We start from the raw sequence: 26,256 nt of genomic DNA on the forward strand, positions 1-26,256 counted from the left end.
TTTACTTGGGAGTTTTTAATAAAATAATAACTCAAAACTAATGAACTTACTGAAAGGAATTCAGAAAGAACAAATTTGCAGGTTATCCCGTTCTTAGTGACTAAATCTGATAGTAATCAATGAGGATTTCATCTCTTTTCATTACTGAAATAATTTTACCCATTCTAATTTAAAATTAATTTTCCACTTTGTAAATGTAGACTGCAATACCAATAATAAAAAATTCAAAACATTTGCTGGTGTGTGTTAATTTCACTGCTGAGTTGTCTTAGTTGCGATAACAGAACTTCTCCATATGATACGATGAAGTGATTTAACCAAGTTAAAATTCTCCATCTTTGGGCTCAAGTACACAGTCTTTTTCTCCTCTTTTAGTTGACGGCGGGAAACCGAAAATATGTCATGGAGATAATATATCATATTGAAAGGCTCTATTTTTAAACAGACTTCGGTTGACATTTCTGTTCCATCTCCTCTCATGCAGTGCCACTTCTGATATTTGTTTTTCTTGGAACATTAAAATATTCTTGGTAACCTACATGATCTTTTCCCACCATGTTTATGATGAGTGGGCTTTTCATTAGTAAGTGATAGATATCTGAAACTTTGCCCAAAATAAATGCTGTTTATAATATTTCGCCCCTGGAATTTTGTTCAAATAAGGAAATTATACAATAATGTTACTATGTCAAGACTATTATCTTCAACTGTTTCTGAAGGTTGTTGATAACCATACTTGAAAGTATATATCTATTTCATAGCAGACATTGTACCCATAACCCTATTGTATATAGACTTCCAATGGTAATTTTCTTATTTTTTTCGTTTTCGTCCTTTAGGGATCTTACACTTCACACTGTAGATAGGACTTTGGGCTCTTTGCAGCATATGTTCAGCTCCCAGCTGGATTACACATTGCCCTCGACATTTCCTTTGAATCATTTCCTTTCTTCCGGTTTATCTTACCTGTCTAATGTATTTCAATTTAGCGTAATCCAATTTTCATCCTTCAATCAGGCTCTGTGAATTAGCCTTTACTAGGGATTAGAGCGTTGTCCAAAAAAAGAAGATTTATTACTATAAACCTGATAAAACTTCTCTTGCAGCAATGCACCTAGTTTTAAAGAAATGAAGTTGTTCATATCCTTAAAACAGTCTGGTTTGGATATTCATACTGAAAATAAAACTAAAGTTTTATGGGCTACCAGATCTTGTATTAGGCTACACTCCCACGCCATGATTCACTTTGCCAGAGTATTAATATAATTAATGGTTCTGAATATTTATAAATAATACGGTAGTTGTTATCTTCAACTCCAAGCTTCGTTGTTTATAATCCTTAAAATATATTCCAGCTATTCTACTTAACACTTAGCTACTGTTTTAATAAATTCCGCTGTTGTAGACATATGGCAATCAGTATCCTGCTTCTGACTGCTCTGTCATCGGTATTTGCATATTTTTCTCCAGTGTGGTTGTAGGCACTCCTTTAGTGGCCTTACTGTCTAGACAAAATTGACAGAATTATCATGTAGACCACCTGTTAGTATGTGCGCCTTTAAAATCAGGGTATATTGTTCGTTGGGCAGAGTTGCATCACCCGCATTCTACTCAGGTGGTCTAACGGTCAGGATGTAACCATATAGACATGAAAACCCTTGTTGCAAACTCATTTGTCTGTATTTTAAATTTCAATATCATGTAGTTCTTGAATTTGAAAGTATCGTTACTTTTATAATTTTACTTTAGTTATGCTCTATATGATATTATTTACAAGACTTATTTTTCTTTTTTTCTTTTCGATTTCTTTAACTTCAAACCCGTTCCTTAGAATCTGTATATCTATATATAGTGATCTCCTTTGACTATTCTCTCTTCAGAGTTGTGCATAGTTACAGGCAAACTAATTTCTTTGTGGCCAAGAACTCTTTTGTAGAAGGGAAATGTAATTGATTGATTTCGCCTTCTTTTAATAAGTTAGAAAACGTGTCTTCCCATTTTCATTTAGCTTAATGGTTAATAAAAAGGAAAATTAAACTTTTCATTATCTTACTTTATCACCTTCATCCAGGTATTGGCAGATATACTTTAAACAGTCATTTAGATTCCACGAGATGTCTATGCAAGTAACACTAATCTCTATGGGATTCTAATGCACTGACTGTAACTCACTTTTGACTGCCCTTGTACTTTTAGAACACAATTTCAACGGCATTCTAGTCTTCGAAGACAGGAGAGCTATATAAGGCTGCTGGCGTACCTATTGGTATACCAAAAGTTTGGCAGTGAAGTGAACACTTTTTTGATAGTTTTTTTTTCCTTTTCTGCCTACATATAAGTCACCGACTTTTATTAAAACTGCGGGAGTTTCGGTGGGGGAATCCTATTCATAAGTATTTGGGAGTGTGATTTTTATCTGGGCATAAGTCTGAAGACGGAAATTAGTTCCTCTTCTAGATGTATGGAGATTGTGTTGTTTTCTAGTATAACTGTAGTTTCAAGTTTCTTGAATTGGTTATTCTTCCTCACGAAATGTAGAGGTTACTTTTCTAATACTATATATTTGTCAAGGCAAAAGTGTTTACATTTTCAGGATTTAAAAGACTGTACGATTTCAAAATATAGGAATGTTCATTTGTGTAACTTAGATTTTCTATCCACTTTTCTAGAAACATTTGCATTTGTTAGCAAATGAGCTTTTCTCCAAGGTTGATAACTATTGTTGTTGTTCTGCTTACATACAATAATTAATCAATCTCATAATCATGTTTATACTGTTTAAAGACTGCAACTTGTTTCAAAGTTTTCCTTTTAAAACACATAAATCTGACCATGTTCTCCAGGAAATCCCTGGGCATTTCTCTTAGCATCCCTAGGGCTATTGTTGACTAAATCATTGTTTATGAATTAATTTCTTTTTTTACGTAAGAATATTACATTCAGCAACGGAGATAAAAGTTGGGTACTTTCCCCAAATGTCTGATCAAGCGTGAGAACACTTGAATTGGTCTTCATAAAAGTGCGTGAAACATTCATTAGATGACTTTTATAAATGCATACCATTTGCCAGACAAAGACGAAGATTAGAAATTTTCTTACTGTGGAAGCCATCTATATTATTTTCACTTAATCGTAGCAGAAGTGCAAAATACTAAATATGGCGAACCCACACAGTAGATTCACACACACACCCTCGCACAAAAACTCATGATAAATTACCTTGTATTCATCGGTAAGAGATAATTGTACTGACTGTGATGTGTGAAAGTAAAATCTCAATTAAATGCTCTTGTTCATTCAAGATATAGTTCATGATAGTGCTCCAACCTAACCATTATACTGGTGAAAGCCCTCTGGGATTAGTCGTTACCCCCTCGTGTTTCCTTTCCATCCATGATTTTCTTTCAAGGTTCCTTTGACTAACTCAGTCATGAGCAGATCAATCAAAATTTTACGCACATTCCTCCTTTCCTTACCAAACATAGTTGTAAATTTGTTTTTAGTTGTACTGTTTCGGAAATACATGTCCATTCTATCTTTTTAAACAACACTCACTCTGTATTGCAAATGTTAGCTTTTTGGAAGCTGACTGTGCTATTTAGGTGCTGCATAATCGTCTCCTCTGGTGCAGGTTATATTTTACAAATAATACTTACACAACTTCTCAAGAACACTTTTGATTAAATGTCACTCCTGCTCTCCCCTTTTCATCCAGCGCAGGGGCCTTCACTTTGATTATTCCTGCATACCATTTACGAAGAAATGCCAAATTTTCTACATTTTTCGGAGTTGCTGAGTCATTTATTCGAATTCGGTTCAGGATAGTAAACTGGAATTCAACGTGAAGCTATAAATTTTAATAAAATTGCTTCTAATGCTTTAATGGTGTCGTAAATGTGAAATGGTTAAGAGCCATAGGTGCATCTTTTAAAGAGTGAAGTGTTTAAAAACACTTATGCCATTAATTTTAACGTCCGGAATACGTAGTTTCCCTGAACTACCTTTGAATCCTAAGTACCTTCGTTATTGATGCTCCTTGGTAGTGTACAATAAGTTACACCGCAGAAGTTTTTAAACTTTACAGGAGTGCGGACAGTTATGAGAGAGAGAGAGAGAGAGAGAGAGAGAGAGAGAGAGAGAGAGAGAGAGAGGATTAATCACATGCTTATCCCTTATATACTCATCATATCTACAATAATCTCATCCGTTTTTATAACTGCAGACAAATCCTCCAGAGTTAATTGGTGACAAATTCTTCAGAGTTAATTGATGTGATAATACCAGCAGAGAAAGAAAAAGGTAATATTTTCATTTTAAACAACATTTACAGTCCTAAGGTATTAACGTGAATTTTGGACAAAAGGAATTCTAAAAGAGAATTTCATTTTATTGCAATTGCGGGCAGCGTAATCATGGACTAGTCATACGAGGATAATTTAATAGAATGTAAAGGACTCGGGCCAGCGTTTGACAGGGAAAACCAGAATGAATTTAGAATTTACTCGAGGATATTTAAAAAGTCTAGTAACGCAGCGGCATAAGTATAATTGAATAAAAAAAGTGCATGGATTACTCAGTGATTTTTTGTTATTTTATTGCTTTCTAATTTCTTGGTATCTGACAATGGAGCCTGTACAGATTATCCAAAACAAAAATAAATAAAAAGAAAAGATCACGATGTATGCCCAGTAAAGAACCCAGATATTCTAAACGACGTCATACATGAAAAAGAAAAGCTATAAAAGAAAGAAGTTTAAAAAAGCCATGTCACCATAACGCTATAAATAAACATGAAGGCAGCCCAGTCTGTTTTTCCCTTGACTACGTGTATTGAAAATACCCGGCCGTACCTGTTTTCAACTGGCCCTGAATTCCATATATATCAGAGAGTGTAAATTTTTCCTATATAGTTTATTTTCTGATCGTGTATAAACTCCCTTTTGGAAAAATTTTTTACTTTATCAATTTTCAGTCGGCATTCATTTGATGCCCACAGAATTTCAAGTCCGTTATAGTAATCATGAACAATGTACATATAAGAGATTTATTCATATTAGTATATACACTCATATATGTGTTCATATACATAGAAAATAAAATGCAGAATAACATTTAAAGAAACCAGTCGTCTGCAAATTCCTCTGTCTTTTAGCTATCGCTATCATAAAGCATCGTTTTATTTCTTAGTACTGTGTAAGAAAGTGGTTCGTGGTGGTAGGTTTCTGTTTCCTAATAGTAGCAGTTAAGACTTGGACCATCGACGGATGGTCTCTTGTTTGTCACTTTTTCATATGTTGTATTTCAACAGATATCTTTCACATTCACAATTAATCCCTGACCCCCATTATCTGCCGAGAGCAACCAGATTTTCTGAAAAGCAGCACCAATATGCAGTAAATATGCCTCAGTTCCAGAGGTCCTTTATTCCTCACAACGCTGGACTATGGAACAGCCTCCCTAATGATATCGTGCAATACAATTTTTATATAGTTATCTATTTATTAATTATTATTTTTTTTTTCAAATAAGTGGTATCTCTTCTTTCTGTATTTCCCTTTAATTCCTCTTACTTCTTCCTAATGAGCACCATATTCTTTGGAAGCTTGAATTTCAAGTCAATGGCCCCTGTGGGCTCGTTCCATATGAATAGATTTCATCTACTGAATAATAATAATAATAATAATAATAATAATAATAATAATAATAATAATAATAATAATAATAATAATAATAATAAAGTACTGACTTCAAGTACCTACTCCCATAGGTGAAAAGACCACGTAAGAGAGCACTGACTTCGAGTTCGTACACCCACAGGCGAAAAAGACCACATAAGAAAGCGCTGACTTAGAGTTCCGGCTCCCATAGGCGAAAAAGACTGCTTAAGAAAGCATCGAGTTTGAGTTCCTACTTCCATAAGGGGAAAAAAAAAACACTACATGAAAAAGCCCTGACATCGAGTTTCTACTCTTTTAAGTGAATAACACTACTTTAGCAAACTCTGACATCGAGTTCCTACTCCCACAGGCGATCGCAAAACTCCTTCAAACAGCCTCAAGATCATTCTCCAAATTCCACTTTTAACACCCGGAGAATGGCAATGCATGACCGAAAATTTATAATCATTTCTTATCAGTCACAAATTGTGGTCATTAGAATTTTATAAAATCAGCTCCTCAGTAATTGTTTGAAACAAGTCATCGGTTTACGTCAGTTTGCAGGATCTATTTTTTTTTTTTTTAACTGATGTAAGTTTGGTAAGCTAATAAAAATAATAATTTCAGCCAATTTTGGTAAAGATTGCACATTAGAGGTAATTGTCTGTTGTGTGTTTTAACAGCACTCAGAAATGTTTATCACGCGAGACGCTTTTAGTTACGTGAGAAAGTCTAATTTAAATTTCACCAAGACTGGCCTCATTCCAAGCGCATTTTTCAATCAAACTCCATAATGGTCCTCAGAACTTTTTTGTGGCAATTATGATTCTTCAGATAGGGAGTCCTAAAGTTGACGTAATTTGTAAGCAATAACATGAATTTGTGTGCACTATTCTAAGGCCCTACGGTGCTCCTAGGGTCCAAGCTATGGATTTATGTACTCACATGCTCGTATATGTAGTGAAAAATGCCGAGTTTTATTACAAATTCATAACAAGTTGATTTTCTGCAAAATGCATTCGTATTCTATGCCCATACTTTTGTGTTAAAGAGTAGCTAATAAGTATCAGATAATAACTAACTAAATTAACTAAACTAATGCTGGACTGTTTTTATATCTTAACAGTTTAATCATAATGCGCTAATAATATAAATATTTCATAATAAATGGACCAAAAGCTAGAAACTTCTATAATATTTATTGTTATTATAATCAAAATGTGACATCACGTGACCATTAAGACGAAAAAATAGCACTGTTAAAAGGCTAAGAAATCTTTGGGGATTTTGAATTTTTAAGCAACCGTGTGGGAGAAACAAAGGATTTTAACTTGTAGATTACAGCCATTCTTGAGAAGAAAAAATGTCTTGGTATTTTTGCTCTTTCATCAATCATGTGCAAGAGGTCAAGGTATCAGATTGGGTGGAAACTACATTTCTTGAGTATGATCAAGTGGGTATGCAAATTGGATCCATTTTGCTACAGCATAAATTCAAAGAAATTTTCAGTATTCTCGAATCTTGTGAGAGAAATTAAGGACTGGACGAAAACGCAATGCTTGGCAGATCAGTTACAAAACTTAAGGGTTACTTCCACCTTGGAGTTAATATGGTTCCTAACATTCGACATCTCATTGATGCCTAGAAAGGTTCATAATATCTTGAGGCCTCGTGCATGCTGCGGGCTAGATTAAAAATAAAAATCTTTTATAAAGCTAAGCGAGGGAGTCAACTTTAAAAACAAAGAAGAGTTTAAAAACGACCTGAGAGCGAAGGGAGAGACAAAACCAAACCAGATACATGATGAGCTAATATTATGAGCCTAAGCTCTTTATCACACTTAGATATATTGTAATCGAGGCCATAGTTAGCTATGGAAGACTGGGAGAAACATGGTTTTATGTATCGCGGAATACAGGAGAGCAGTCAACGTAAAAGACAGAAAATCAGCGGTAGGTATAGCAGTGATATAAAGAATTTCTAAAAGAGTAAATTAGTGTTCTAAAAGAGTTAGACGTATTACATCTGGTCTAAAGGTCAAACAGGGTATCACGTCTTAAGGCCTGCGGGAGAAGGATTGCTGAAAATCCCCAGATTGAAAGAAGGAAAAAAGGATTAGCGGGGACCCCGTGGCTGTATAAAACTGACGCTGAACGAGATCAGAAAATGGAAGATATATAAAATGGCCAATGGAATGAAATTCACAACTCATGGGCATTCTGAAAATGAAAGCAGGAGTTGTCAGCTTAGGGCAGTATTTCGTACTGTTTCTCTGAACAGGAAGAAAATAAAAGCATAAAAATCACTCAATGTTTCTTTTCCTCCTGTTATCAACTAGAGCATGTTTTTTCGTTGTTTGTTTATTCTGCTTTTGTTATTTTTGTTGTGATGATTGTCTCCACATATTAATTTTTTACCTTGACATATTTTCCACGTACATAGGTAAATGAAAATATCAAAGTCTTAAGAATTTTTCCTTTATTTCTAAGAAACCAAGATAGTTAGAGAAATAAACAGTGTGCTGAATGATATTAAAACTTTTTTACCTTGCTCTATTTTACAAGGTCAGGTGTCACTTTACAGGTCAAAATGAGTCTTACTCTGATTTTGATCAAACCTGATAGGTAGGTAGCATAAGAATTTGTAGTATTGTTCCCAGTTCAATTATTAACATTTTATTTAAATGCAACCTGATAGCTAAGTATTGTGGGATGGGTGATTATTTGCAAAAATAATTTTCCTTTTAACTTCCTCCTAGGTCGCAGATCCATTTTATTATTCTGTTAATGTGATGAAACTTCTCAGATATTGACCTTGGAGGTGGTGGTTATTTTTCAGACAATTTTAACCTTGACTTAGCTTGCAGCCACAGGCCATTTTAAATCGTTAAAACTTATTTTTCTGTGATTCTGATGAAACAATGTAAGTCAAATGCCTCAATGTTTACATTCAAGGGCTCCTACATTAGCTAGTATCAACCCTACGAGGCGGTATCTGCTTATTAGATCAGAGAGAAGTCAATTATTATTATTATTATTATTATTATTATTATTATTATTATTATTATTATTATTAGTTAGTAGTAGTAGTAGTAGTAGTAGTAGTAGTAGTAGTAGTAGTAGTAGTAGTTGTAGTCAGTATAGATAACAATCATGCTTTAAATATTAAGAATTGATCATATTAGATTTGGCTCTACGCAACGGAAAATAAAATGCCAAAGTTGATACCCGTATTTAAGATGATTCGATCATATTTTTTTTTTTATTTTTAGGAATTACTGGATTACAAATATTTTTTTATGAAATAATACGCTAACTTATATTACAAAACTTAAAGCTTGTTTATTTACCGTCATATTAAAGTATTATATTGTTTTTCTTGAATACAATTACAGAAAGCACATAAACGATTTTCAGATGAATAGAATATTCTCTCCCTTCATCAATTAAGCGGATGGAAGATTACCGTTAAATCTCAAATGAATCCTTCCTTTAAACCCAGATTATTTATTTTCATGGGAATCAGGACCATCCCCTTTCACATGAATAGCCTTTGAGAGTTTATTCTAAATTTAAGGCCATTAAATGATTAAACTTTGCATGGTAATGAAATGTTTTTATGAACTGTAGGAATTAATCGACGATTTCAGTTTTTCTCATTGAATTTTTCGGTAACTAGATAATTTTCAAAGTTAACATTTTCATTTTCATTAATCACCTTTTTTCTTTATGGTTTACAATAAGTTCAGATACTTAATTTATTAAGCTGAGGAAGGATTTCAAGTTTTTAAAAACAAGGTATTAAGAATAATCAAAATTTAGCTGAAATCTCTCTTTGCTGGAATATCTCCCGGGGAAATTTGAACGAAAAATGGTTTAATTTTACCTTTAAATTGAGATAACCAAAAGAAAAAAAAATAGTATATTATATGGCTTTATTTTTTTTTTTACAGAGCTTCATATTTATCTTATATTGGTGTTCTTGTCATCACATAATTATAGAATTCTGCACATAAATAATACGAAATCCTCAGAGACAGAAATCGAAATGGTTCTATTATCTTACGCCTCTACTTCAAATGCAGATATGACCAGTAAACTACTTAATATTTTGGGACCCTGAATTTGCATTAAGATCCTGAAAATATCTTCCAGCTTATTAAAGTTTATCCTTAAGACTATTGGCTATGTGACTTAAACATTCTTCAAGGAATAAAGGCATGAATATAGATAGAGTTCTCTCTGTCTGTCTGTCTGTCTGTCTGTCTGTCTGTCTGTCTGTCTGTCTCTCTAGATTTAATAGCAGCTCATTCCGAAATCCAGAGACTCTCGAGCAAACGAACATTATAAACACACACACACACAGGTAAGGGGGAAGAAATGGGTAGAAAAATTTTTGTTATATAATGTAAAACAAATTTTTTTGATAATGATAAAATTACCTACAGGTCAACTAAATCCGGTACTCGATAAATAGAGTACAAATACAATTAAAGCCAGATTCAGAGGAAATGTATATTTCACTTATGTGACCATAAAAAGACTCCACATCAACGTCAAATCTAAAACCATTTCATCCGTATGAGATTATTTTAAATCTTGGCTGCTGTTTGGCTGATGCAAATATAATAATAATAATAATAATAATAATAATAATAATAATAATAATAATAATAATAATAATAATAATAATAATACGCTGGATGAAGATTCTCTTTGAGTTTAACTGCGTTAAAAAGAATGGCACTCTGTGCGTCCTTGAGTTTATATTGCTCCTTTTCAACTTGGTGCGTCAGTTTCTTCGTTTCATCATGAAATTGTAAAGTACCTGTCCGAAGTTCATTCATTATCCCATCGCCGTTGTAGTCTGGCTACCATTTAAAAGGGATGAATGGCGCTAGAAGTACATGCATAGAATATTTAACCAAGAAACGGCTTTGCAAAGCGGGGAGCCTATATTTGATTGGTTGGTCATATTCGGGCGCTCTCCTATTTGCTGTGAGTCTGGCTAACCAACGGGGGCCGTTGATTGGTTGGCGCCGGGGTGGATCTGATTGTGGCTCGAGGAGGAGGGCGGCCGTAGCGTTGTCTCAAGGGTGCTCCTTGTTCTCCTGATGGTGGTCGGCAGAAGGAAAGGCTCCTGAGTGGCCATGAGAGTAGGTTTCCACTGATGAATGATGAGGGCCCCATTATAGAGGAAGTGAAGCCGGTGGTGGTCCACGTCTTCATCGCGGATTGTGGTATTCATCACGATCTGTTGGTGTTTTGGGGCGTTGCCGTGTAACTTTATGCAGTGTTGGTATACTGCCCCTTCAGATATTATTATTATTATTATTATTATTATTATTATTATTATTATTCAGAACATGAATCCTATTCATATGGAACAAGTCCATAGAGGCCATTAACTTGAAATTCAAGCTTCCACAGAATATGGTGTTCATTCGAAAAGGGTAACAGAAGGTAATGGGAAACACAGAAAGAGGAGATCAGTTATTAGAAAAACAGATAAATTAAAAAATAAATAAATAGAAATGTGAGTAAATTATTAAAATACAGGGAGAATTGTATTAGGGTTGTAATGCATTGCATCTTCGCTTGAACTTCTGAAGTTCCAATTGCACGACATCTTCAGGGAGGCTGTCACACTGTCCAGTGGCGTGAGGATAAGGGGCCTCTGGAACTGAGAAGTTCGACAGCGAAACATATTCACTGCATATTTATGCCGCTATTCAGCGAATCTGGTTGCTCCTGGCAAGAAAAGAGGATCAGGGACCAATTGTAAATGTGAAAGAACTCTGTTAGAATACAACTTATGAAAAATGAACAAACAATAGGTCATCATTTGATGGTTCAAGTCATAACTGCTAATATTAGGAAACAAACCTACCACCATGATCCACTCTGTCTAAAAGAGATAAATCTCTGGCAGAAGCAGACATCCACACCGGAGAAAAGTATTCTAGTAAAGGAAGGACAATGAATTAAACAAGTTGTATTGATTTTATCACTGTTATAAATGTATGAGGCCTTTCAAACAATATTTTACTTCCGTGTGGCATTTGCTGAAACTTTTATTAAATATTTCTCAAAACCAAGATGTGGGTCAAAAGTTGCACCTAGAATAGTTGAAGCTTCAGACTTCTTCAGCACAATCCCATCCACCAGAAGGGGAGGATGGGGTGGAAAATCTGTACAAGATCTGCTAATAAACAGTGTTTTCTTTATTGGTTTTCAGCCTCATACACCACTGACTACACCATTCACTAATCTGCTCCATGTCCTGAATGAAAATAAGGGCAGCTTCATTTCTCATATGAGAAGACTTTACTAAACCAACAAATGCCGCAGCATCAGCATACTGAAAAATCTTGTTTTCCAGGCCAACATCCATATCATATGTATAACCTAAAAATAACAGTGGACCAAGAACACTACCCGGTGGTACTCCAGACACAATAGGTCTTGGTTCACTAAAGATCCCATCACCAGCAACTCATTGCTGCCTACCTGTAAGGAAGTCTAGAGGTCATCCTAAAACATACCCAGCCACTCCAAGATTCTGAAGTTCAAAAGTAAGTGCCTTGCAACTTACTAAATCAAAAGCAGCACTAACATCTATTTGTTTACTTTGCCCTCAAAACCCTTATCAAGGTTCTACAAATGGCATGTCAAATCTAAAAGAGCATCGGAGGTACCTAACTGGTTCCTATATACATACTGACTATCAGCTAATAATCCTTTAGATTCCACATACTTATATAGTAGTTTAAAATTAAGTTTTTCTGCAAGTTTGGAGAGAACAGGAAGAATAGAAATTAGCCTGTAGTTATTGCAGTCTGCAGATTTGCCATCCTTTGGAAGAGGCTCTGTATTACTAAGCTTGCACTCATCTGCAAAGATACTACATTGACATAAAAATCTATAGAATCTAATCATCTTTGGGAACAACACACTAGAAACTATTGTAAAAAACAAAGGGAAGAAACCATCAGGATCTTCTCCACCCCAGCCTCCAAGATTATCCAGAATTTTCTTAACATCCCTAGAGTGAAATACAAATTTTTTAATGGGTTCAGGATAACAAGTATCAGGGACAGTGATATCTCAGCTGAATGCCTAGCTTCAAAAGCTCGATTAAGCAGTTCAGCCTTTTCCCTAGGGCCAGTAACTAATCTATCATCATCTCTTAGTAGTGGTGGAATGGAAGATGAGCCTGACACAAAGGTAGATGATGCCAATTTGGTCCAGCACAGATGAGGCTGAGTAATTCCTTCTTCCTTCAAGTTTCCTCTTCTAGGAATTATTGTAATTTCTCTTGGCTGCATGGTAAGTTCTATTCACAGCATGGCAAGACAAAACAAAATGGTGTAATTTTCATTTGAATGATTCAGTCTCCAACTATTTAATTTGGTCCTTTTGCCATCATAAACTCTTCTACATGTATCATCAAACTATGGCTTGTCATTTGCACTGAATTTGATGAGCTTTCTGGGAACATACCTTATTAAAATAGCCATCAGTATTTCATTTAACTTCTTGGGATCAGGATCTGATATAGCATCTGAAATATTAAGTGTCTGACAAGCTTCAATAATGCAATCACAATTGGCCTAGATTTCAGTCAGACCATTTTCCCAATGGTGGGATTAGGAATATGTTGATTGACAGCCATGTTCATTGTAAGTGCCTATATATTTACAGACCTTGGACTTGACAATAGCTGGAATATCTGTGAATATGAGGTCTAATCTATTACCAGAAATATGAGTGGGTAATAACTGGACAAAATCAGAGAATACACAGAACTCAAGAGCATACCAGCCATGCTGATCTGTGGAATTTGGGTTTAGCCACTTGCTGTGCTTTGCATTACAGTCTCCACAAATAATGAATAAAGCTTTTGAATCCTGTGGCTGAGCCATACTAATGCTTTCAAAGAGACAGTCATATACAGAATTATCAATATTTGGATTGCAGTAAACAGCAAATATGTAAACATTCGAGAACTTACTAAAAAATTTAAAACAAAGAACTTCATGGCAACTACACTCCAACTTTTTCAGATGATAAATAGGTCATCTGGACTTAGTGTATACAGGCATATGGGATGCTACAATGATGAATAAAGTCAAGGTCATCAGACCTTGGGATTAAAAACTCAATCTTTGCAAGTGTCTCAAAAAAAAAAAAATAAAATCGTAGTTATGGGCACAATTCTGGAGATAAAAAAAACTTTGACCTGAAGACTGAATTTTTTAGTAAAGTACTTTGAAATTTTTCTTACTGTAATGAGTAACAGGATCTGGGTACAGCTCAATGTCTCCCGAAAGAATTAAAATTAACAACATAAAATCAGTAAAAAAAAAAAAAATAAATAGGCTCACAACAACAGTAACATTGTAAAAATCAACAGAACTATATACAATAAAAAAAATATCATCAACAACAACAGTACTTACATTATTTACAAATACTCTGTTGAATGTATAAATAAGCCTGACCACATATCACTGAATAAAGCGCCAGAAACAACTGATCGACAAGGTGGAGCTGGCACACCTTGAAAGACAAGAAACACACAATGTTTGCCACAACAACGGGTGGGAGGTGCACAGTCAGGATGAATTTAAAAATTATAAAAAGCTGAGAAGGAAAAGACGAAGGCACTTTCCTGATAATCCACCAAGCAACTTTTGCTTTCTCATCAGCCTGTCCTAAGCACTTAAAAAAAAAAAAAAAAAAAAAAAAAAAAAAGGAAATAAAAAAAATAAAAATGACTGATTTTACCCCCAAGCAAGGGAACTCACATCTAAGACCATGGACTGCTACAGTATAATGGATATGGCACAGTCCAAGGTTGGAGAACAAGGTTTGTATTCACAGTAACCTTCTCTTAAAGGGTTGCCTACCACAACTAAGGGTCCCTTCTACCTACCTGCTGGTTTGATTTCAGAATATCCTCTTCCTAAAAGAGTAGCCTGCCAAGGCTAAAGAGTTTCTTCTACCCTAACTGTGTAGGCAAGGACATCATACCTGGAAGTTAATTTAGATGGATGGCAATCCTCTTAGTGAGGAGAGTCATCATACCAATGTAAGAATGGTGGCATCCATTCTCAGCAAACAGTATTTGGTTGACCACTCCTCACCTCTTCATCAGATCACTGCTGATGGAGGTCCTGTTCCTCCTGAGGCACTTAGCAGTCATCTGATCCTTATAACAGAGTGTGAGATTGACTCGTGTCTACTTTGGCAGGGATGACATGAGCCCAAATGATGTTTTCTAGGGCTGCCTTGTCCTTCTTATACTTCATATTCATGTATCCCCTTCAGAGCAATTTTTTATCCTTGTTCCCTCTTAGGGCATAACTCTCCTGCGGATACCACCTGCCGACACCATCCCATAGCTTTGACTTGATGGTAAGAATATCTCTTGTCAATTAGTTTCTGGGTGATGTCTTCAAGTTTGTCGGAGGCAGCACTCCAGGAACAACAGTGGGAGACGGCATGGCCAATCTAGTCATTTATGACCAATGCTGGTTTGAATTTATCTGGGAACTCTCCACTGCCAATGCCCAAGTCGAATTGCTAACTGGCTAAAACATTAACTGGCATAAAAATTAACACCTTATATCTTTGATGTTTTTTTACATTACTGTGTCATCTTTCATAGTATCACTGGATGTAGGGATTCTCTTCACCAACGTGCCCATCGACGAAACCACATAGTTGATCTTAACAAGGTCTAAAGGGATGAATCAACCCTGACCTTAAACAGCCCAGAATGGTCCCTCCACTGCCTGCTGGAGATCTGGATGAAGGAGGCTCCCTTCTGTTGGTCAACAGGGACAGGTATGGACTCAGATTGATGGGGTTACCATGGGGTTTCCCTTTGCTGTGTTGTTCCCCAACTTCTATATGGGAGTTATTGAGCAGCACTTCTTCAGCAGGATCCCAAAACCTGCCCCTGTACATAAGATACTTGTATATTAGATAACACCTTCATCAAAGATGTGACAAACTTTTGAAGAAGAATTAGTCATCCACTTCATGTATGAGAGAACCTTTGATAACACCATGCCCTTCTTGGATATCTGCATTACCAGCATTCCCCATGGTTTCGATGCGAAGGTCTACAGGAAACCATTCAACATTGAACTCTGCCTCACTGGCAATGGAGTGTGCCCAGAAAAATTCAAAATCAGTCATAAATGCCAATTTTGGCTGTGGCCTCCCCCACAGCACTTCATGGAGTACCACCTCCAATGAACTTGTGTATATCACCCAGACACTAGCTAACAATGGATATCTTACCTTCAACTTGCAATGGTGTCAAATAACAGCACTGACAGGCAGTATCAGAAGGAGAGTCATGCCCCCTGTAAGGGTGGACCATAAAATTTTTCTACTGCGGATGTGTAAATTTGGAGTATAAGAAGGACAAGGCAGCCCTGAGCATCATTCAGATTCATGTAACCCTTGCCAAAGTAGACACAATGGTCGACCTTATAATTTATAATAAGGAACAGAGGACTACCCAGTTCCTCATGAAGAACAACCCCTCCATCAGCAACAATCCCATGAAGAGGAGAGGAGTGGTCTACCAAAGACTGTGCCCCGAGAATGGATGCCACCATTCTTATACTGGTATGATAATGACTCCATACTCTAAAAGGATTGCTATCCGTCTGCATGAACGTGTGGTTTACCAACACTACATGAGCAAATATGCCAGTGGCCCCTAATGCCAACAGACGCAATCATAGATGGTAACATGGACCATCACCAACTCCACTACAAGGAGTCACCTCTTAATTCTTCAGTGGAAACCTACTCTCAGTGTGACTCTCAGGAAACCCTCTCCTGCCAACCACCATCAGAAGAACAATGAGGTGCGCCTCTGAAACAATGCTACAGCCATCCTCCCCCTAGAGCCACAGGCATAGCCTCCTGTCGCTAATCAATCAGCGTCCCTGTCAGTCAGCCAGAATCACAGCCTTAAGAGAGCTCCCTGAATATGACCATCCAATCAAAAAATCACCCCCCCTCTTTGTAAACATGTTTTCGGGAATCAGTATTCCCTGCATGTACCTCTGGTACCATTCACCCCTTTAAATGGTAGCGAGGACTACCGAAACGTTGGGATAATAAATAAACTTCGGACAGATGCCTTATAATTTACTTGCTGAAACGAAGAGACTTATATGCCAAGTTGAGAAGGCATAACATAAGCTCAGTGGCATACAAAGCGCCATTCTTTTAAACGAAATAATAAAAATAATAATAACAATACATTCAAAATGTCTAATTATCTATGACACTTAATAAAATTCAATATATCGGCAAATATTTTGATTACCTCAAAGGTCGATGCTCCAGATTACAAAAAAAAATTGCAAATCTTCAGAGAAAACAATCCACTTGAATTCTACCATAGCATTCAAAAGTTATTATTATTATTATTATTATTATTATTATTATTATTATTATTATTATTATTATTATTATTAAAAACATCTTTTTAAAAATAAAGTTTCAGACTGAATTCTGGTATTCCTTTCTATTCACCTCAGATACGAACGTCACTTAATGGCTCAAAGTGTCAAATCCAGCTTTACTCTTTTGTCGAGAAGTAGGAAATTATAATAAACTTTTGTTTGGAATTTTTTCGTTTACATAGAAAACTCTATCCTATTTATTTGATTTTTTGACTTGGCGATCTATAAAATAGATTTGTGTCGAAATCATCTGGATAAAATAATTATTAGAGGACCACATGATAAGTTCCTACCGATTCTTTCTAAGAGACCTGGTGGAAAAGAGTGAACTGTAAATAACAATAATGAAAGTGCGGGCAATAACATCTAGTTTCCCCACGTTTATGGTAATCCCAAGTTATCAGAATAATAATCTCTATTTGATAAAATGTTTCACGTATCCAGTTTGGTACATAATTTAAGTTTGTGTAACACCACAGTACACCGAACTCACACTGACCAGGTTTACGTTTAGCTAGGATTTCCTTCAAGTGGTCTCAGCAAAGTTAGTTTTTTTATGAAAGAATATTTATTCTGGTGTAATTGTATTGTATACTTTTATGAAAAGAAATATTGATAAAAAAAATCTTCGCGAGAGCACATAAATACTTATTCTGCACTATGTAAAACTGTGACTAATTGCCTTTTAGTGATAATAAATACTGGTTTTTATGCAGTTACTGTACAGCAAAATACTTAAAATACATGCAGGTGTATTTTTTATCCCTCATAAAGAACTCATTTCGCGATATTTTTCTTTTACTGCTCAGTGTAAACTTTGATTGCAACTAGGATACCAATTTTGAGTTATTTTCAAATTTATTCGTTTTAATTTACTGTAATAATCTAAAAAGAATCAAAATTGACAGATTAAAATAATGAATTACACTCAGCAAAAATCAAGAATTTCTCATCTTTGGTGTAAGTATCATTTGACAAAAATAAGGCAACAGAGTTGAGCAAATTTGCAACCTATGACAAATTGTGATAAACGCCCAGCAAATACTTATCATGAAAAATCACTTTGTATATATCCAAAGAGTTGGTAATAAAACATTGCAAATTAGAGAGTTTATTAATTAATGGTATGCTGTTTGTTGCTGAAACATGGTTAAATGACTTTGGTACTGCTAAGATAGCTGAAATGACCTCTCCTACTTATAATTTTTTAGTGTTCCGAGAGAGGTTTCGCTTGCGGGAGGCGTTGGACGTTTTGGTCTCAGTAGTTGCTCTTAAATTCATTAAGATACCTCAGGCAATTAATTTTTATTATATACTGAGATTAACTGCAAGTACTTGGAACAGAGAATCTCTTTTCTTGTTGTTTATTGACCTCCACGGTCAAGTGTTAGCATATCTAGAGGTGAATTTAGCATACATCTAGAAAAGGTGTATGCTAATCTTCAGGGACTTAAACTATATATGAAGGAACCGGAAATTCGTCTCTAATGACTTATTGGATTCACACTGAGCAGTTAATCATATTTCTTGTACAACAGCTTTAACTGGGCACACTATACTTTAGATCTGGTATTAAGTGACTTGATAGAGAAACAATGCATATTAGTGCTGAGAAGTGCATCATCCATCCAGTACATAAACTTATAACGTTTAGACTACTAGTATTCAAAGACAATGTGATAAGAAATATAATTTTACAGAAATGCATCGATTTTCTCTCTTCATGTGTTAAAAGCAGACTGTAAATTGTCTTAAGACTTTTTAAAATCGGGTGAATAAAAGTGAAGATGATATGTGCCAGCTGATGGAGAAATTTATAACCGTTAAGGACAGATTGCTTGGTTAAATGGTAAGGCTTTGATTATTTCTAATGTTGCCCTTGACTTGGTTAGATTTTACATAATATAAACTACCTTTTCTACTGGAGTGCATATACTTGATTCTCACAGTGGCTGCTAATAAACAGTTGATAAGATTGTTTTTTGTGAACATAAACCTAATCATGTTTAGCATTCACCTTGTAGTACCCATGGAACATTATTTTTATTATTTTTTGTAGTTTTTAAAAGAAGAAAGGTATTTTTCTTTTAAATAAGGTATCACATCAGATTACAGAGTGGCAAGTTTAGAACCTGGCATTTGCTCACTCCTAATGCTTATTAAAATGGCAACTAGCACTAAGAGACATGCCCAGTTGGTCACTGGGAGCAAGTACTAATTTGACCAAAATAAGTGTTTTATCTCTTAATTGGACTGATAAGTAGTTTCCATTTAGTACTCGATAACAGAACACTCAAAGACTCTAAATATATTGATAGTTGTAACTTTTGACTCCTTTTTCTCCCGCACATAAACAAAAAGCATATTTCGGTGAAAGAAAACTTTGATTTACTAGCAGTGCCTTCTGTATCTAAAGGCAGAGATATTAACGCTTCAATTTTTTCTTATCGTTACTCGCGCCATCACTGGAATACCGTTATCTTGCGTAAATAACGGCTGTATTTAGTATTGGTTTCCTCTAGAGATTTTGCTCACTTCACAGAAATGCAAAAATGATTTCAGACATCAATGTTTAAACAACAAAGAACTATGATCACATTAAGTGTCTGTGTTTCCACTGTAATGAGTGTTCCTCGCTCCTTTGGGCGTAATACCATGTTTTGTTGAGAAGTCAAAGTCCCACACTATCCAAAACCAAAAAAAAAAAAAAAAAAAGTTCTCCATCCTTTTACTGTGGGTACGGAACCATCTCCCACGTGTGACCTGGTTAAATTTATTATTGCCCTAACTTAATTTGTTACTTTTATCATACTTTTATTAAATTCCATTCTTCTGGTTCTATATTTACCTATTTTTACATAATGACATTGTCTCCAGTGAAATCTTGTTTGTAAAATCAATGACCTTTCGGGCTCTTTGAACGTCTGATGTCTGCGTATTATAGGTGACGGCTATACTGTAAATGTCCCCAAACATTCGGTAACATCTTTCTTTCTCTGGTCTCGTCGCTCTGGCCGCGTGGCATGATGGCTACGCGCAAGCTCACAAACCGGGCGACCAGTATTCGATTCTGGAATCGTACGTGGAGGGACGGACGGTACAAGCGCATTGATTAAAATAAAGTATTTCTCTTGTCACTCGAGAAATCGCGTAGGTACCTATGCGATAGTAAAGGGTGGAAAGAGGAAGAGAGAAAGACACCAGAAATAAGTGCCCATTTCTCCACCAAAATGTATACCATCGAAACGCGAAGTCCTCGGCGAGGTAGTCTGCAACTCTCTCCTTCTCTCACTCTCTCCATCAATGCAACGTACTGTACATAGGAATAAGACTGGTAGGGGGATGGAACTTCTGTTCGGTGATTTAACATAAGAGCATTGATGAAAGCAGTCCCGGGGCTCCTTAGATTATTACCATTATGAACACCCTAATGGTTTAATCAAGACCAGGCAATTAATTTGATATGTGGTGTTAATTATCAAAGATATAGATAAAGTATCCCAAACTTTACTCAGGTTCAAAATAAGCTTGTAGACTTGAGCAGAGGATGTATTATATATATATATATATATATATATATATATATATATATATATATATATATATATATATATATATATATATATATATATATATATATATATATATATATATATATATATATATATATATATATATATATATATATATATATATATATATATATATATATATATATATATATGTGTATATATATATATATATATATATATATATATATATATATATATATATATATATATATATATATATATATATATATATATATATATATATATGCAAGTGTTTATCAGATTAATTAGCTATAACATTTCATATAAATAGAAATTGCTTAAGAATTTTGATAGCTAATATTTCAGTATATTCTTTTTGATATCTTCAAGTTTCTGTCGAATTTCCTGATCTCAACACGGCTATTATGAAGTCTATTCTCGCAAGTCATACAAGAAGCAGAAGGGTGTTTCTCATCCTAAATCCTTTTTATCACTTACAATGTATTTTAGTTATTCATCTGTAATAATTACATTTAAAAAAGTATTGTATCATACAATTACATGTACGCAATTGAGTACATCAGTGTATTTTCAAGTGGTCACCAAAATTATTGGTGTCTCGGTAACTACTCGGAAACCCCGTGTACTTATGATGTACAATGTATGTACATGTGATTTTATAGTAAAATCGTTGTTGGAATATGAATTATAGATGATAAACTAAGATAACAAATACGCTGTATCATTCATGTACAAAAATAAACAAAAATCTTAAAAATTTTTATATGCGTTTCTCAACATGCTGAAAATACGATGCACACGTATACCATTGTAACCTTTTCCTGGAGGGTTAGAGGCAGATTCTGTACTAAATCAGCAAAATTATATCTGTATTAGGACAAACCCTTCCAATTTGAAAACAACATTTCTAAGCCTTGTGGATGACAAGAGCTCTGATATTTTCGACTCTTTTATCTTCGATATACCTGAATGATACATGTTCAAAACTTTTTCCTCTTGCCTACTCAAATATTTCGAATCCGTGTAAAAAAGTCACAGGTAAAATAGTAAAAAAAAATTCACAGAAAAAAAGGCACATTAATCTTTCCTAGATAGTGACCGCCCGTCCCCCTCCCCCTCCGGGTTTTAACCGGGTATGTATCCACCTTTCCGGCGTGTTTAGTACAAGGCCGTTGGGGGTAGCCGTAAAAGTATAAACAAAAGACGTAAATATCATTAAGATAATGATCCAAATAAATATTAGTCCTAGATAACGACCCCCGAAAACCCTTGGGGGTTACTGTCTAGGAAAGATCCAAAATATTTTCTGTTTTATTAATTTAATTGCTTTAATTGCCACCATAAATTAATGTGACTTTTTCCCTGTGATTTTTTTTTTAGCCAAAATTGTGGTTTTTTTCTGTTACTTTTTTTTTCTCTGTGACTTTATTACCGACGACCAACTATTTCTTACCCTCTATGCGACATCGTTAGCGAGGTCTCCTCATCCTGAAAGCTGTAGACTCAGCAAATGGATTTTCATGTCTTATCATGTATAGGTCTTGTATGCGCATTTAGCTCACTGATCCAGTCAAGTCAGACTTGCCGCGCATTGCAATGATTCTCATAAGACTTGGCAGGGTATGGGTATCAGAGATGTCATCCTTGCACTTTGAAGTTACCTGTTCGTGCAAATTATTCATTGCTCGTAATTACTCATTATCACTGGCTGCTCTAATCTGATTCGAGTTTGTTAACATTTAATCAGTTGATCATTTAAGCCTACATTCCTATTCACTTACCGGTGTTTATTTATTTAATTTATTAAAATAATTTCAAGAATTTTGTTTAAAAAAGAGGTTGATACTGACTATGAAATGAATGGCATTTCTTGCGAAATATAATTAACGGTAATTGAAAAGGTGTTTACTTAAAACACAACAAAATTAAACATAAGCATATTTCCCTATTATTTGTCTGTCGCAAAATTCCTTAAGATAACTTATGTGTTGCGTTGGACACTTGTTGTGTTTCAGTATCATTAACTGAGGCAAACACCAATCAACAATGTAAAACTGCTTTAACTGTTCTCTGCCTCTGTTGGTGAACAGCCGTAGGAGCTGGCAAGGTTCATTAACCCCATGAGCGTGTTTGATTTAGTTGGAATTGGCTACCAAAACATTTAAACTATTAATATTATTATTCTTTTCCTCGTTGTAAATGCCATTCTTGTAAATACATTTCACATAGATCCTCGCTATTCTCTGCTAACAAAACTTGTAAAGTATCTCCTATTAATACTGCTGTTGGTGGAGGGAAAAAAGGAAATTTTTCCTCAGTGCATTGCATCAGGTTACTGAGGCATTTCTTTTAGTGTTAATGAAACTAAATAAGTTTAAAACGGGACGAAATACATGGTAACGAACTTTTTTGGGGGGTCCACATCGACTGCCATAGAGGTATCTAACACTGCACCGGTTCTACTTAGAAAAATCTCCCCATTATTAGTTAAACACTTTAATTATCATTCATTTAATATCGCGTCTTTTGAAGATTATTGCCTAATCATCAAATACATGTTTCCTACCTTTTGTCGACTTCCTCTTCATTAAACAACTATCCATTAAATCTTAATAACTCAAGTAGCTCTGTTCCGTTAGCTACTTATCGTTTGATGATAATCCCTACAAAGCCCTTTAATCGCCTTACACATCAGCTGGATGTTACACTTACTTAGTATGACTTCTGATTGCTCTGTGAGTTCTAGAACCTTTTCCATCGTCTGTACATTATAGCACTTCTATGTAAATAAAATGTAATATTTCTTTTAATAAAATGCAGTAATTTTATTTCTTCCCAAATCATTACATTATGCCTATTTTATTTATCATTTGTACTACGGAAAAGTTTTTTCCTTACTTTCGACTATTGTTAAGTAGTGCATTTCCTCTTGAAGGAACATGACTTCAGCAATTTGGATTTTGGTTTTCACTTTTGAGGCTAAATATAGAATAAGATTCTGTTGCAGATAACTAGTTTCGTTACTTTATAAGTGAGCTTTATAAGATGTGAAAATTCTTATAAGATATATATATATATAAAATATATATATATATATATATATATATATATATATATATATATATATATATATATATATATATATATATATATATATATATATATATATATATATATATATATATATATATATATATATATATATGTATATATATATATATATATGAAATGTGTGTGTGTTTCATCACATATGTGTTTCATCACATGTGTGTGCATGTGTCTATATATATATATATATATATATATATATATATATATATATATATATATATATATATATATATATATATATATATATATATATATATATATATATATATATATATATATATATATATATATATGCAGAATTTTCTACGTCTTATATGCACACTTGCAAGGTATTCGAACTAGCCGTCTGCAACATAATTTTATTTCATATTTTGCCTTAAAAGTGAACACCAACATCAAAACGACTGTAGTCATGCATAAAGTAGAAAAAAAATGCCATGTGTTCTTGGAAGAGGTAAGGCACGACTTAACAATAGTCATTGATAAGTAGAAAACTGTACAGTAGTACATACAATGCAAAAATACTAATAACATGAAAATGTAATGATACGTAAAGAAAGGAAATAACAAGATTTTTTTCAATGAACTATCACATTTTATTGAACTGAAAGTGTGTGTGTGTGTGTGTGTGTGTGTGCGTGAAATATCAACACCCGATTGGTTACTGTTAACTAATTTTTCATTCTGACAAATTCATTACAAAAGCCAGGGAGCGCGCTTTTCTTTTATGATCACGTGCCTCTTTTACTAATCATACATTTTCGGAAATGTATTCGGAATTAGGGACTTACCTGTCAGAGATGCGGTAACCAAAAGATGTAACAACACAGTAATACGAATTTTTTCAAACATCTTCGATAACTTAGGATGGTAATTAGCTTTCGAGTACCGATCCATGAAAAAATCCTTATTTTGTCATAAGATTAAAGACTTTTCCATTATTTCAGCATTTCCAAATTCCACCACGCTGGCAAACTTTAGCAAGAAATGCTCACTGGAAGCGACAAGTTTTGTTTTTCCAACTCGCTTTAGCTGCAAAAGTATCAGTACAAAGTACGTCACATGATCTAACAATGGAGTGGCTGTGCCGTGGATTAGCAGCCAAACGCCAGAGGAAGGGGCCGTCCAGAAAGAAAACACGTGTGACTGGCACTGACGCTAGCTACTACGGGGTCACAAACTCACGGCAGCTCAACGGCAACTGACTCGCTTCCCTAGAGTGAGCGGCACTGAAGCCAGCCGACGAAAAGAACGATGGGGCCGGGGGCCGGTCCGGCACCGGGTATGAGCGTTCAGCATTTTATTCCCCATCAGAGAAAATGGACAGCAGCGTAGAGTGAGCCTCGGTGATATGTCGATCAATGCTCACATGGATTCTGTTGTCATCTCCTGTCCAGTGTGTCAAATGGTTTTTGCAAACTTTTTCTTAGTCAAGGTGCATTCAATTTTTATCTTTTCGTATTGCAATGTCACTCCCAGTCCATGTTTTGTATTTCAGTTTGAGACCTCCTCCTTTCGATCTGTGAGTGTCAATTATGTAGTCAATTAAACAATGGTCAAATCCTATTATACGGTCAATTACAGGCAATTATATTGTCACGGTGATTTTATTTATTTTTGTGTATGTTATATATATATATATATATATATATATATATATATATATATATATATATATATATATATATATATATATATATATGTGTATGTGTGTGTGTGTGTGTGTGTGTGTGTGTATACAGCATATATATATATATATATTTATATATATATTTTTTTTTTTTTTTTTTTTTTTTTTTTTTTAGTAAACCCACACTTGTTGTGGACAGATGATCTTTGCCATCCGTATCTGGTTTTGTTTTGGGAACGGAAATTGACAATCAAAAGGGCAGAATGTAAAATTAACTTCGAAATTAAGAAATTTCTAGGCTTAAGTGCAAATATTAGAAAAAAAATGGAATGCAGTAAAGAAAAAATGGAAACTAGAGAGCACGAAAGTAAAGTACATAGTGAGATATAAAGTGATACAGAGTCAAAGAATGAATTTGTTAAGCAGTGACTGAAGAATCTTGTAATGCTGGTAAAGCGAAATGAGAAACTTGCTGGTTCCAGTGGGATTGTTGTAAACTCTGACATCATAAACGCTGTGATAAAAGTATATACTGAACTCTGATAGATAATCAAAGAGATTTTTATTTTAGTTCCAATGCATACAGATTATGATGCCAAGCAGTGCTGGATAATTTAATGAAGTTTGAAGTGTTGGATGAAATCTTATGAATCAGAAATGTCTGCATTTCAAGAGAAACAATATCACACTTGAAATAGCCGAAACAATGAAATATAATCCTCAAATCATAGGCAGGTGCCCATGAGAACAAATAAAAAATCATAAACCCATTTGATCTCACGACCTCATTGGTAAAGGATCGCACAA

The 26,256-nt window shown here is 34.6% G+C and overlaps 1 protein-coding gene across 1 annotated transcript in view; it reads right to left on the reverse strand.

Annotated features, from left to right (window-relative positions):
* The window catches only part of LOC136849667 (cell adhesion molecule Dscam2-like), a 219,947-nt gene extending 194,739 nt beyond the window's left edge, over window positions 1-25,208 (reverse strand). Inside the window, 1 exon segment of the mRNA XM_067122997.1 lies at window positions 24,611-25,208. Coding sequence (XP_066979098.1) covers window positions 24,611-24,716 — 106 coding nt within the window. The 5' untranslated portion in view covers window positions 24,717-25,208.
* Window positions 25,209-26,256: the final 1,048 nt, after the last annotated feature.

The sequence above is a fragment of the Macrobrachium rosenbergii genome, chromosome 21, assembly GCF_040412425.1.
Source record: "Macrobrachium rosenbergii isolate ZJJX-2024 chromosome 21, ASM4041242v1, whole genome shotgun sequence".
NCBI classification, from domain to species: Eukaryota; Metazoa; Arthropoda; class Malacostraca; order Decapoda; family Palaemonidae; genus Macrobrachium; species Macrobrachium rosenbergii.